This window comes from Mastomys coucha, unplaced genomic scaffold, assembly GCF_008632895.1.
Source record: "Mastomys coucha isolate ucsf_1 unplaced genomic scaffold, UCSF_Mcou_1 pScaffold20, whole genome shotgun sequence".
In the NCBI taxonomy this organism is placed as follows: domain Eukaryota; kingdom Metazoa; phylum Chordata; class Mammalia; order Rodentia; family Muridae; genus Mastomys; species Mastomys coucha.
The window spans coordinates 10464408-10480119 of record NW_022196903.1 but is presented as its reverse complement, the minus strand read 5'-3'; the positions used below and the strand labels follow the sequence as shown (position 1 = coordinate 10480119).

The 15712-nt window shown below is 34.7% G+C and overlaps 1 protein-coding gene across 1 annotated transcript in view; it reads left to right on the top strand.

The window, feature by feature from the left end:
• The window catches only part of Ppp1r3a (protein phosphatase 1 regulatory subunit 3A), a 40042-nt gene extending 24544 nt beyond the window's left edge, over window positions 1–15498 (top strand). Inside the window, exons 2-4 of the mRNA XM_031381197.1 lie at window positions 7153–7214; window positions 7312–7436; window positions 9363–15498. Coding sequence (XP_031237057.1) covers window positions 7153–7214; window positions 7312–7436; window positions 9363–11672 — 2497 coding nt within the window. The 3' untranslated portion in view covers window positions 11673–15498. The remainder of the gene's footprint in view (window positions 1–7152; window positions 7215–7311; window positions 7437–9362) is intronic.
• The last annotated feature ends 214 nt before the right edge of the window (window positions 15499–15712 follow it).

Genomic DNA, 15712 nt, shown 5'->3' with positions numbered 1-15712 from the left:
GCCGTTAAAGGCTAGGCTCACAACCAAAAAGATAAGAGACTATTTTAAAGTTTAAGAGAGTATGAGCCACAGTCTGAAAGTTTTTGTCCTATAAGTAGCTTGTGAGTTAATGAGAAAATGTGGTAGATATTAAAAACAGAAAAGTTCTAGTTAAATGAAGATGGGCATCAGCTGCTATTCTATAATATGTACTCAGTACAGTGCATATGGGACATCATTATTAGTAATGGTATTGATGATAACAAGTATTAACAGGTCCATTTGCTGGAAAGTATACAAAATAATCATTTTGTAAAGGACTAAGTGATGTTGCGGGTGAAAACAAAGCATTGAGGTGCTACGTATCTGGCTTGAAGTCACAGTGTTAGTAATAGTTAAGTACAAGTTTATTAACAGGAAAAAAATATATTTGAATGGAAGAATTAGTGTTCTTTCCAAGGCTATGGATCTTCTCAGAAGAATCCTGGCCTAGGGACTAGGACAACAGGATATCTAACTTAACCACTGGTTATCTTTTTGTAACTTTGCCAACATTGCAGAGCTGATTCTTCTCTCCCTCTCCTTCTGCCTCTCTCCCTCTCCCTCTCTCTCTGTGTCTCTCTGTCTCTGTCTTTCTCTGTCTCTCTTTTCTCTCTTTCTCTAAAATGATAGGATATTTTCTTAGTATATTGTCCCTTAACCATCTAAACACTATTTAAATTAGGTAAACCTTGCTAAGAGGTTAAATGAACTCATCATGTTTCTCTCATTTAATGTCCTTGCCAGATATCCATTCGTTAAAACAACAACAACAAAAACAAAATCCCAACCAGTCAAAAACATACAGTAACCCTTTCCATGGTCTGCCTTAAACTCATGCCAGTTTCATCCTCGATTTTCCACCTTGACAAACAATTCAAACCTTCTGAGCGTCTTATTGCTCTCAGATGCGTCCTGTTTTGTGGTGCTTATATTTTATACTTCTTATTTGTAATTTTTGATTATTCTGAAATCAGAAACTTCTCACTTATCTATTGGTGAATTCATAATTAATCTACAAAATGTCCCCAGCTTTTCTTATTTTAATGCTCTTTCATCTCTAAGGAGTAGCTATCATATCTCATTATTCATTATAATATTTATAGTTCTTTGTAATTATTGTGCTTTACTGATTTATCTATTTTTATCATTACCTCATTGTTTGCTTGGAGTAAGTATCTTGATTTACTAATGCTTTATTTTTCAGTATTTCTTATATTTAAAAGAACATATCCAAACTATCTGTAGAAGAATGAATGGCCTCTGCAGATTAAATAATATGGGTGACTATACTATCTAACTCTAAGTGTTATGGCAATGAAATACTGCTCCAAAGAACCTAGATTAGCTTTAACCAATTTTTAAATTAATTTTAGAAACCTAAATTAAAACAATTAAATTTAATCATTTGACCCCTGAATTGTAAACTTGGGAAGTGATAACACTGTAAGCCTTAGAATATATACAGATGAATATTTGCTGCTTTTCTTTGATTAAATTTTGTGTAAAGAAGAGATGGCATCATTAAAATGCTGGCAAGAGATAGAAAAGGAGAGTCTAGAAAGAGGGTTGTACATTTATTCAACAGCATTTCTTTGCTATTAGAATGCATCAGGCAGTGTGTCAATCACCAGGAATACAAAAAAAAAAAAAAAAAAAAAAAAAAAAAAAAAAAAAAAAAAAAGGAAAAAAGTTCTTGGGACACAAAAGGGATCTGAGAGATAGTAAAAGATGGCTTTACTTATGTCATAGTCAGATATACTGATGGAGGTGGGTCCTGCTGTCAATAAGCAATAATCATCATCTTTTCCCATTTATTTATTCATTCATTCATTCATTCATTCATTTTACATCCTGATACTCATTTATTCATTCATTCATTCACTTTACATCCTGATATTTATTTACTCATTCATTCACTTTATATCCTTATAAACCTGATCATCGCCTGTCTCCTCTCCCAGTTCAACCCCTCACACAACCCCAGTTCCTCCTCCTATCCATTTCCCCGTCTCTGAGAGGGTAGAGAGAGAGTATCCTCCAATCCTGGCACATCAAATATTTGTGGGGCTAGCCACATCTTCTCCCACTGAGGCTAGACAAGGCAGCCCCAAAACAAGAACGCTATCCACAGGCAGGCCAGAGCTTCAGTGACAGGTCCCTTCTGCCCCACCCCAGCTACAGTCACTGGGGCACCTAAATGAAGATCGAGCTGCAAGTAAGCTACATATGTGCCCACGTCCAACCCTTGTATACTCTTTGGTTGGTGGTTCAGTTTCTCAGACCCTCAAGGGTTCTGGTTAGTTGATTCTGTTGATCTTCCTGCGGAGTTCCTATTTCCTCGGGGAGCCCTCAACTGGGGGGCTCAAACCTTCTCCATTTTTTCCATAAGACTCCTTGAACTCCATCCAATATTTGGCTGTAGGTCTCTGTATCTGTTTCAGTCAGCAGCTGTGTGGAGTCTCTCAGAGGACAGTTATGCTAGGCTCCTGTCTACAAGCATAGCAGAGTATCATTAATAGTGTCAAGGATTGGTGTTTGCCCATGGATTCATCTCTCTTTTTTTATTCTTCTAATTATAAACCTGTTTAATATAACTCTATTGTAAATATATTTAATTAAACACTTTAGATGTAATCAGTCAAAGTAACACTCTGATGTTACTTCAAAGTTAACATTCAATATATTGCAAAGAGCAAACCATGTGCTCTCATAAGTTAGTTAAAACTAGGATTGAAATGTTTGGATACTGAAAATGATGAATTAACTCTATGCAAAAAAACAAAACAAAACAACAACAACAACAACAACAAAAAACCCCAGACTTTTGATGATCAGATGTACTGATTTCTTCCTCCCAAATTGCCTTACCATTGGTAACTATAATCCTGACAATCAAGATTTCTTTCAGGTACTGTTTTTTAATTGTTGATTTTATGTAATACAAGCATCTTCTCCCCAAGTTTAATCTTTTTTTTAATTTTACAAAGTTTTTTTAAAAATGTACTTATTTTTTTAAATGTATTTAAGAGAATAAATTCTCTTAAAAAATTATTTACTTTTTGCACAACTGTTTTTCCTGCATGTGTGTCTGTATCCTGCAAGCATGCCTGGTGCCCTCATATGTTAGAAGATGGTGATAGATCCCCTGGGACAGTTGTTCTTGGTTGTTATGAGCTACAGTGTGGGTGCTGGAACTTAAGCCTGGGTCTTCTGCAAGTCTTCTGCAGGCCTGGCAAGTGCTCTTTAGCACCAAGCCACCTCTCAAGGCACCTTTTCTAATACCTTTCAATGAACAGGGCTAGAAAGATGAAGTAGTGAATAGGAACACTTACTGCTCTTGCAGAGGTCCTGGGAGAGTGGTTTCACATGGAAGCTCACCATTACATGTAACTCCAGTTCCTGGGATTCCGAGCTTCTGTTCTGTTTTTCCCTGGTATTATGTACAAGCAGTTCACAGACAATCATGCTCTAAAACATGCACTGATAATGAAAATAAATATCTTTTAAATATTTAAATTTTAAAAGAGACAAACTAAAGTTTTTATTTTATGATGATTTTTTATTATTTAACAGATTCTTTCTGCTTGGTATAATCATATATATTTCCTAGAAATCTCCAAGATTTTAACATGTTAATAATTTAGTTCATCTAGAGCTGAATTTTTCATGTGTTCTACTGTCATTGTTTTCCCTAAGTATAGTCATGTCCCTTCTTCATTTCTGAGTACCCTCTTATGTCCCTGCTTTCTGACATGTTAGATTTGACCAGGATGTGTCATCTTCTCACTCTTCTTTGAGTCCTATTTCTCAGCTGCTTTGCAGCTTTTATGATACTTTGTCTTTAAAGTTCATTCTACATAAGAACTCTTAAATTATAGAGACATGATTATCCCTCAGTTATTTGCCTTAGAATCACATATCCACACTTCATAAATTTATAAAATAGCTTTATAATTTTGACTACAATTCATTGAATCTATATATCAACCTTCATAATATTTCATTCCTATCTATGAACATGGTATATGTAACTTTTTAAATATTTGTTTATATAGTTTTATCATTTAGAAAAAAATTCAGATTTTATAAGATTTTTCCTATATATGTTGTATATAATATTTCTGTTTCTGGGGCATCAAGCTTTTATCCTTGTATGTATCCTTAAATATAAAATTTTCCTTATATTCCTGAATGTACATGTTTTGAGTACACTCAATCGTAATAAGGTTGTTTCATCACTAACTACTTGTCTCAAAGGTGAGGTTTTACAAATGAAGCTCTTGTCTTTTCAAAACAATCATTTTTAATAGAGCAATTAAAATTGATAGGAAAATTCAGTGATAGTGTTTTAGTAAATAAAAAAGTCTTTAGTAGCAAATAATTTCCCTATGCAAATAAATTTTAGTTGTATTTTAGGAACAAATAAGAAATTAGCGTAACTAAAATGTTTCTTTAATAGTATATACATTCTCTTAAAAGTGTTTTATCCATCCTTTAAGAATACAATATACTTTGATCATATCTAATGTCTTTTCCAATTTCTCCCAGATCCAGTCCCAACTCTCTACCCATTCATCTTATTGTGTGTTCCTTTAATTCAATTTTATTTTTGTTCTATTTATTCACTTTACATCTTACTCACTGACCTCCTCCTGGTCACCCTCTCCTACAATCTTTCCCCCATCCCATCTCCCCTTCTCCTCTGAGTGTTTGAAGCCCCCTGGATATCCCCTCATCCTGGCACTTCAAGTTTCTGCAAGGCTAGGCTCTTCAATTTCCCCTTCCACGGAGGCCAGACAAGGAGGCCCAGTTTCTACACACCCAGTTCTCTCTCTCTCTCTCTCTCTCTCTCTCTCTCTCTCTCTCTCTCTCTCTCTCTCCCTCTCCTCTCTCTCTCTTCTTTGTAAAACTTATAGAGTCCAATGTGCTATACTGATTGACTTCTCTTGGATATAGGGCTTTCCTTCCCTGACTGTGGTTGATTTACCAAGGAGTGTATCATTAAATGAACCTGCAAAACTGACTCTTCTTTTCCCACCATCTCTCAAATGCCAATAAATTTGCAGCTGGAGATCGGACTTCATGCCCACCTTTAACCTTTATGCTAGTATTTTGTCCGGCTTGAGTTTGCACAGGTGTTATGCATGTTATAATGGTTCCTGTGAGTTCATACATATGGCTTTCTTGCTTGCCCATAAAACACTTCTCTTAATATGTCTCACCACTGATAATGTATTGCTATTACCTTAGATCACTGTGTGTCTCAAATCTCATCAGAGAAGCTTCTTGTTCATGGGGAGAAGACAAGTATATGGCAATTAATACAGAGACCCACAAGTGCTCAAAGTACTGAACAAGATGCTGCAGGATTTTCAGTCATAAATAGGCTATCTATATCACATTCCTTTCCCCAAGACTCAGAGTTCTTTGCTCAAGAGGAAGATAGTTTGTAAGAGCCAGAGGGGATGGATACATTTCAGCCTTGCATGTTCTTCAAAGAGATATTATTGTTTGCAAAATAATTGTTTTGTAGGTGAATTTCATAAAAATAAATCATTGCATAGTTATAGGTCTCAGTAATATATTAATTCAATTTCCATACTTCCAACTCTATAGTTTAAGAATTTTTATGTACATAGAACATTAGTTTTATTGTAATGCCCAGAAATGTTTTCAGTAAAGTTAAAATGAAACAACAAAAAATATATACAAAAGTAAGTTATCTTATTACATAATCCGGAGGGGAGAGTTTACAACGTACACATGATTTATGGAAATAAAATGAGCCATGCTGGGATTTTCAGTGATTAAAAAAGCCTAGATTCAAATATACAAGTTTATCAGCAAATGTCACTTTTTTATTTCTTGTCTTTTTTGTTGTTGTTTTATTTTTATTTTTTTTTGTTTGTTTTGTTGTTGTTGCAGAAACTCACTGGGGAAAAATCAATATAAGAAAAACAGATTAAGGGTGGGACGTGGTGGTACATGTCTTTAATCCTGTCACTTTGGAGGCAGACACAGATGGATATCTGTGAGTTCAAGGTTAGCCTAGTCTGCATAGAGAGTTCTAGGACAGCATGCTATTTAGAGAGACTCTGAGGAGGGGAGTGAAAGTGGGAGAAAAGACTGGCAAGAGGAAGAGGAGACAGTGGGTGAAGTGCTTGCTGGGCAAGACCTGTGACCTGAGATCAATCCACAGAGCCTACATAAAGATAGAAGGAGGTAATTGCCTCTATAAAGTTGTCCTCTGTCATCACATTTGGCCCATTACATACATGAACCCATCCACACACATCAGATATACCTGGTAATAATAGTAAAAAAGACATCAATTTTAAAAGAAAACCAAGACATAGATTAACTTTTGAATAATTGTACATAAATTGAAACTTTCATTAATTATACTTACATATCGAGTATCAGAGACTAATAGTTATAATGACCTTATTAATCTGCCAACTGACATTTAAAAGGGAAAAGTACATTTCACTTCTAATAAGAATACAAAATATACTACACAAAGCAACATAATCTCAGGAATTTTTAAGAAATAAGGTATGTACTTAAATATGAACACCCTGAAGTCTCCATTTTAAAATTGGCCAGTGGCAATTCACACATGAGATTTTTTAGCATAAATCTAACTGCTTTTCAGGCTTTAGTGATCTAGTTTTATTTTATTTTTATTTTCTGTAGAGACAAATTTACTTTCATAGCAATGCAGTTGAAAAATAAACAGGCTATAAAACATAATTATTTAAATGTTAGAAACCAATTTTATAACAACAATGGAAAATCAATTCATAAAACTTTGCCATTTATACCAGAATGACAAGCCTCTTAATTTGAAAGGCTAAATGAAATATAAAGAAAAATGCACATTTGCTTAAAGCTTTTTCTGTGTATGTTTTAATAAGCACAACATAATCTCATTTAGAAATATGTCATTGTATAGATTGCATAGATTATTTAAGTTTCCCTAAAATCAGAATTTATTACTGTATCACCATACCTTAATACCAAATTATGAAGGATTGTACAAACTATCTGTCTTATTGATAATTTTCCACCATGTAAAGATATTTTAAAAGATGTAATTTCAAAACAAATGTATGTTTTTCTAAATTTTAGCAGTAAAGAAGAACCACTGCTAACACCAGAAGAAAATAAACTTGAGACTTTAAAGTTCACAGGTAATATTTATTTAAAATTAAACAAAAATATATTTTTTGTTAATATCTGCAATAAAAACAGTCTTATAATTAAAAACCAACCATACTAACTTTTCAGAGTCCTACATCCCAACAATCATTTGTTCTCATGATGACAAGGATGACTTGGGAGCCAATCATCAAAATGTAAAAGATATCAACAAGAAGCATGACGAACATAATGAAAAAGAATTAGACTTGGTGGTAAGTGTTCTGGTTGCCACGGTGTTAGAGAAGATGAATCTATTTATGCTTCAAAGATGCTACAATGCCTGCCTTTCAATGGCTTCAGCTAATATAATTTGCAAATGTGCAAGCATGGCTTATTCTGTCCCAGCATCTCTATCTAGCTTGAGCAACAAGGCACTTTGATTTCAGTATGTTGCTGCTGCTCTCTGCAGTGGCAAATTAATGGCATTAATTTCCTATCTCATTACCAGTGGCTCTGAGAAATAGTTTGTAGGAATTAGAACCAAGGGGCACCATCCTGATGCACAGTTCTAATCATCATGACAGGTGTGCATTTAGCATTAACTCATCTGTAAAGTAAGAGGTCTGGAAGAGTGAGGTCCTATCTAACCTAAGAAGACTGTAATACTGATGTTTAGCCCTGTTATTCTTTACTCTTTCTGTCCAAGTAGAAATCCCAAAGCTTCTTAGCATTGTAAAATATTAAATTACCAAGGAAAAGGAAAATAGCCAGTGCTCCATAATTTTAAAACAGGAAAACAAATTCAATACTCTACAATTTAGTCTAAACTTTGTTACTACAAATTTCACACTTGGTGAACATCAAATCTGTTCTGAGATTTGGAGGAGATGGTTCACTTCGCACTTTTAGCTCACAGTGAGAGGCAGAAGCAAATGAGTCACATAATGCAATTTATTCTTTATTGTATTTGGTGGGAGCTCCTAGCATGGTGATACATGGATTCATAATCATCTAAGATTAAAATGACATTTGCCTCTTCAAGTGTCAATGCTGAAACTGAAAAGAACTAGAACTCATCTCCCCCACCCACCCACATTTCACTTCTGCAATAGTGATATGGCAACCGCACCACTAAAGTATGCAATTTACTGTGCTCCAACGTTAAGGCACTACAAAGTTGTCACCCATTGTGAGAATCCTCACCAGCCGAAAGTTAACATCACCTTTTTTTTTCAAACCAGAGAATATAATGAAAGGACCCTGAAAAATCACATATATCACCAATACACCTCATTACCATGAGCAGCCTCAAATATAAAAGTTTGTTTAGAAGTTACTGAGATTGTACGCCCAATAAATGAACAGGGAGCTGTAATTTAGATGCTAATTTGCTCCATGCTGACGTGACTGCATAAAACAATGAAGCTCCATAATAGATGGAAATACAACCAAATCTGTAGAACCCACAGGCATTGGCTTACAAGACAGCTGTGCAGTTGACAAGTAACATGAGCCTTATGTGAGAAGAAGGGGAAGACGTAAGATTTGCATATAATTATTGAGATCATGCAAATGTCAGTTATGAGGAGGAAAAAAAAAAACACAGGCATCTCACTGTTAAATCCTGACAGTTGGCATCACTGAAGAGCTCAAATACATTTGAGTACCAGTTGGCAGAGGGTCATTAAAACGGAATTTGCAGAGACATTAACTCCCTCACTTTTCTTTGAGTGACGTTTTGCTATTAATAGTTTGCAGAGGCTTTGCAGAAAACATATTAATAAGAGAAACTGTAATGGGGGCACCTACAGCACGTATAAATGTGGCAAGGGGCACCCAGGAAGCTGCTCTCTAATTGATTAGCATGGAGCTATCAATGTGTATATCTCAAGTGAGGAAAAAGTGCAATGACAAGCAAGAATGGTTGAATAATACAATGTGATATTTGGAAGGAAAGATGGAGCGTGATTAATTTGGGCCCCTTTTCTTACCAATCTTATTCCCAAGTCATACCTTACAAGACCTTGCCCCAAACATCCAACTTCCAGAGTTTGTGTGAAATCCACAAAATAAATAAGTCAAGGGAATCTACCAGATAATTAACTTGATAAATAACTTGAGCTAATAAAATCTAATTCACTTCTCATATATTTAAAAAGATCATATTGTCATAATTTTGTTGTTTTTTTTTCCATAAGATAAACCAACGGTTAATAGCTTCCCAGGATGAAAAGAATATATTTTCAACAGATGCAGTCAATCTCACAAATAAAGCTGAGGGGTTAGAGAAGACACAAGCTTCCAATGAAATCCACACTGACTTGTTCAGACGGCCTTTGTCTCCAAGTTTATCAGCAGAAAGTTCCTTAAAGAGAGATTTCTACCACAGCAGAAATTATTCCCCAAGAAATGAATATGGTCATACACCTTCAGAGGAAATTATTTCAGATGTGGGGGATATAGGGCCATCACTGGGAGATACTAGTTCTGAGTTAACTCACTTCGAACTCTGCGGCAAAGAAGACCTGGATGATAATGCCAACCCAGCCCATGGGAGTGGAAGAGTGTGTTCTTCCTCTGATCAACTAATGGCGTGTAGTCTTAAGAATAAAGAAGCAGGAATCAAGAAGACTGGGATAAAAGATTATAAATATTCCCATGGAGAGTCTTATTTAGAGGCATCCACAAATTTGGAAGAATCACATGCATCTTCCAAAGATAATTATGCCAAAGTTGATGATAAAAAGGAAAAGCAAACAGGCTTAGGTGTTAATGAAAACCCAAGCAAGAATTTTCAGTCAATATTCCAGAACCAAGAGGGACAAATGGTGTACCCAAAAATAAGCATTGAAGGGGCTAAAGCTAATCACCAAGATTTGACAACTCTACTAAGCAAAGATACTACAACTAACACCTGGGCAGTACCAGTACATCCCCCTCCTTCCACAAATACAAAAGTGAATTGGAGAGAAGTTGGAAATGGTACCAATTTAGAACCAAGAACTACGGATCTTGGTTCTCCTAGGGATTTCAGTCTTTTGACTGATGATTATCTCTTTCAAGCTGACAGGGAAAAATCAGACTCTAGTAATAGTGAAGATCAGGATATGAACACACAGCATAAGAAAAATTGGAATGATCTGGAAAGTCAGCCAGAAACAAGAGAGACTGAAACAAATATAACCAAGCATACCAAAGAAGAATCAGAGTATAAAGACATGTGGGAAAAAAGAGATAACAGTAGGAGTCTGAAAGCTACTCCTACAGAACAATTGTTTACCTGCCAAGAGACAGAATGCTATGAAATGTCTTCTCTAGCTGATCATGCTATTACTGAGAAAGCACAAGCAGTTACAGCTTATATAATTAAGACAACATTAGAAAGTACTCCAGAAAGCGCGTCTGCTAGAGGAAAAGCAATAATTGCTAAGCTACCTCAAGAGACAGCACGAAATGACAGGCCCATCGAGGTAAAAGAAACAGCGTTTGATCCACATGAAGGGAGGAAGGATGATTCACATTATTCCCTTTGTCATGGAGATACAGCAGATGTAATCCATGACAATGATTTTGAAAGGGAGTCACATTTAGATATTTGTAACGTACGTGTAGATGAAACGGAGAAGGAGAAAACCACATCTACGTGTTCTCCTCGGAAGACATATGACAAGGAGAAACATGGAATTGGAAGTGTAACGTCTATAGACGAACCTTCACAGGTCATTACAGGCAATCAAAAAGCTACGTCAAAACTGGATTTACATCTGGGAGTGCTAGCAACAGACAGAACAATATTCCCGGCAAACACAGATCTTGAGCTGCTTCAAGAATTATCAAGGAGAACAGACTTCAATGCTGTAAACTCTGCATTTAACTCAGACACTGCCAGCACTTCTCAGGACAGCTCTCAAGTTTACAGACGCTGCTCTAAAAAATCAGTACCTTCTCATGGTGAAGAGAAAGCAGCTACTAACACAACGTTCCAGTCTATTCCTACCAAATCAGAATATAATTGGCACCCAGAAAGTGAGATCTTGGGCCATGCCATGTCTAAACCTGAAGATGTTTTCAAAAGTTCAGAAATAATAAAACTAGGTAGTGGAGGAGGACGAGGCGTGGGTTCTGTTCTCCAACAAAAAGAAGGTAGCTTGGAAAACTCCCAGGGCCCGATGAGTTTAATTAATGAGCCTCTTGAGAATTTGAATGAAGCAAGTTCTGAAAATGAAGGGTTAATGCGTTCTGGACAGTCACAGTGGTATTTGAGTGACAAAGGATCAGTGAGCTCTGCTTCTGCTACTGTCCCTGCCCAGGAACTCCAAGCTCAAGGCAGCGAGTCTCTGCTTTCAGTATCCACCAACTCTAAAATACCTTATTTCCTTTTGTTCCTGATATTTCTTGCAACTGTCTACTACTATGACTTAATGATAGGTTTGGCGTTCTACCTTTTTTCCTTGTACTGGTTGTACTGGGAAGGGGGGAAGCAAAGAGAGTCTGTCAAGAAAAAGTGAGCATGGCACAGTTGCTATTCTCTCTTGAAAGATAAGCTATTTAGTCCCAAACATTTGGAATGGCAGGAGAGACCATTCACTGTTCAAAGAGTCAGTGCAGTTTTTCTCTTGAAGGATCATTTAAAAAGGAATGCGTATGAAGTTTGCTCCTTCATATAAGTAATTATTCTATATAGGACCATTATGCTTGGATCATTAAATACCTATATGAATATGAGATGTGAAGCACGTCAAGTTGGAATTAGGTACAGCTGTTGCTCCTTAGCAGGCTGTGGAGTTGAAATGCTTCATGTCTCTTCACTATTTAAAGTACTATTGCCCACATTCATTTCTTTCACAGTAAAGCTTTAGATATTTTTTTCCCTGGGAGTACTTTCCTCCTGTGTTTTTAAAAAAAAATAGATAAAACATGGACAAACACAGGGATTTTTTTTCTTTTAGTCCCTAGAATTAGCCATGAAATTTTCATTTAGCATTGTGTCTTTTATCAGCACATATTGATAGATCAAATATTAAAATTTCTATTTATACCCATATATGTTGCAATATAAAAACTTAAACTGAAAATAGGTATTATGTATATTCACATAATACTTCCTGTACATATCATTGTATCTCTTTGTACCTATGATGTCAGGGTTTTCATAAATCAATTTTAATTTTCTTTTTATTTAGTTGAATGGGTAGACTGTAACACAAATGAACAATTTTAATGTTAAGTGTTATCCAGGCATGAAAATTCTAACATTCTATAATCATTGTTTCAAGGTGACTTTGCACTTACTTTGCAGTTCTTAACCTGTGGGTTACAACCCCTTTGGAAGCCGCATATCAGGTATTTATGTTACCATTCACAACAGTGAGCATAATTACAGTTATGAAGTATAAACAAAATAAATTTATGGTTGGGGTCGCCACAGCATGTGGGACTCTATTAAAGGGTCACAACATTAGGAAGGTTGAGAACCACTGCTATAGAAAATAAGGCTTTAAGTAATAATATAATAGATGCTAAAATGATTTGTTCTTTCTGATAGTTCCTTTGTTTTAGACTAGTTGTTAATATTTTCTCATAGTAAGGAGATGAATTATATCCTAAGGTGAACTTACAGAACAAACTCCTTGTCTTTGGTGATAATAATTATATGATCTTTAGGTTATGAGATGATCACTCAAAATTGTGAACAGGCAAAATAGGTAGAGTTGTAAGCATACTTAAAAAGAAGTGAACATAGAATGGAGCAGTAATTTTTGGCTACAGTAATTATAGGTAAAGGTATGAAATAATGGAGCTTTTTTTAGTTAAGTCAAGAGTCATACACAATTTATTTCAGCAATATTATTGATTAATTGCAATATACAAAGGCCTGTGCTATTCTGTGATGGTCCTTTGATAAACTATATATATATATATATATATATATATATATATAGTAAAATAATATATTTTTAACTGGCTTGGAGTACGAAAAATGTCACAGAGAGGGAGCTTATTGAATCATCATCTTTCATGGAAAGTTCTTTCAGGGAAAGTTCAACTGAAAACAGTATGAAATTTTTATTTACTTATAACTATAAAATTACATGTCATCTCATATATCTCACAAATATGAATTTATAAGAAAATAAAAATATGTAAAATGACTTTTCATTTGATACTTAGTGGTTTGCTAAAGTTTCTTTGTGTATCCAATTATTTCTCAATCTTGTAATTGCATGCTTTTCTCAAGTCTCCTTGAAAATGAATCATTGGCTTTAACTTTTTAGTTAAACAAATGCAAACATCCTGAAGTAGAATGCAGGTCAAATATTTGCTTTTTGAGAAGCATACTTCCATCAAATACAAGTGGAATTCCTTTAAGCAGTCCTTAGAAATTATCTCTAAAATTGTTGCCCTCATATTTTGTTGTCAGGACTAAGTTAAGTTGGAGTTAAAGTTAGCATTCCACCAGTTCCTTATGGCTTAGAGGTTATTCTTAATTCTATGTTTTAAGAGTTCTAGTCAACATAGCTTATCTCTTTAATGCAGAGGACACTCCTTTATGGGCACAGGTGCCCAAATGAGAATTCTTTCCTTAAATGATCAATGTAACTTCCTTTCCCTCTTCTATTTGATTTCTGGTAACATTAACTCACCAAAGGTTCTCACGCATTTGTAATAAAACAGCAACAAGCTTCAAAGGATTTTAAACACTCAGTAGTTGTGTGTTTCTTTGATGCAAAGAAGAAATACTGGATTGAACTGACTTTTCAAACATTACTTACTTATAGGACTTGAATAAAGGCACAAGGACAGTTGAAAGGACTGCTATACGAGAAGGTTGAGCTTGTCAGTCTCTTTTGGTCACATCTCTATGCTGAATAAGAATGAGTGGTAGGATGAACTCGTAGCCTCTGCTGAGAAGGACTTGGCTATGGACCATCTTGGTAAAGGCCATTTTCTTCTCCTTTATGCACAGCTGCCAGTTTCACGTCTCACCACACTTTGACTATGGGCATAATGAGAGCATAGCAGAGTATTTAGCAATGAGGATCTTTACATATGCCACTCTTATTTTAAACAAGAAATATGATTTAATCATTTCCATCTTTTATCTTTCTGGGGTTCTCACTCTTAGACACAAACCTCTAAAATTTAATTGAGAAGTTTAACAATGTTAAGTAGTAAAAAATAACTGTCTTTTTGAGAACTCTGACTTCTAGAAGCTATCAACATCACAATAAAATTCTCAACCAGAATAAAATGACTAAGTGGTTTGTTGGATTAGTAGAACTATGTTTTGTTGAGGGGCTCTAATATGTGGATAGTAAATTTTTCAAGGACTATCTACATTCAAATATTTGTCACTATTTTGTCAAAACAGGACATTTTTATACCTCATCTTACACCAGTATTCTGGTTATGTGAAAAAAATTTTAAATGACCAGACCAAATACGGGGAAATAAGTAAGATATTTTATCTCTATCCAGTGGTAGTCATAGAGCTTTTAAAATATTTTGTTTTACAGAGATGAATGTTAATCTCTTTTATATATGAATAAAGTAAAATGCTAACAATACAGAACTAGTGAAAATATAGGAGGTGAATATACTTACGTCCTTTATGATAGCAGGCTATTCTTTTGTGTGTCCATTGGTTCTGGAAACTGGAATTCACAATGAGGACCACCTTTTGGTGTTAACTTGTCTTAAGTAGTTCCTTGCCAGGCACCTCCTCAGTTGTGAATCTCTGAAGAGATCAGCTAAAAGGATTACTGTTATTCAATTGATTAACCATGGTTGCTTTTATATTATATATATATATATATGTGTGTGTGTGTATATATATATATATAAATTTTATAATAAAAATATTGTCAGCACAATTTAATTTCCATCATTTGAAACATGTTTGATCAATAATCTACTGTGTGTACCACAGGACTCAAACTTTAAAAATTATAAATTGGATTTTAATAAAGCTTCCAACATAGCTTGGAATGGGAATGTATTTTGAAATAAATTGTTCTATTGTTGTTTGCTAAAATCTTACTAAACAAATAGCTATTATAAAAGTTCAACATTTTTATTTTATATCATTTTAATATGTGGCAAATTATACATTAGATATTGGTTTTTCAAAAACTAAAAAATACATTGTGCAAAATGTTAATAAAAATCTCCCCATGTCGTTTTCTACTATATCCAATGCTTGTAAATTGCCAAAAAATAAAGTAAGATGTCAGTAACAGTAAAGGATTGTGGAATCATTTTGATTTGGCTGTAATGTCTATAAGATCTTACTTTACAGTAGCCTGCAATATCTAATTAAATTATTTCTCTGGATTAATATTGGTACATATTTTTTTTTATCTCAGTGTAAATCATTTGGTCTTCCACATTGTTTCCTCCTCAAATTTCTCTAGTAAATTAAGATTTTCTTAATTTATTCTCTTAGCCCTACATGTATACATTCTGCTGCATAGGCTATATGGTCATTCTGAATCCTCTTCTCGTCTAGGGGTGCACAATTAGTACATGTAATTCAAGTCCCATCCTT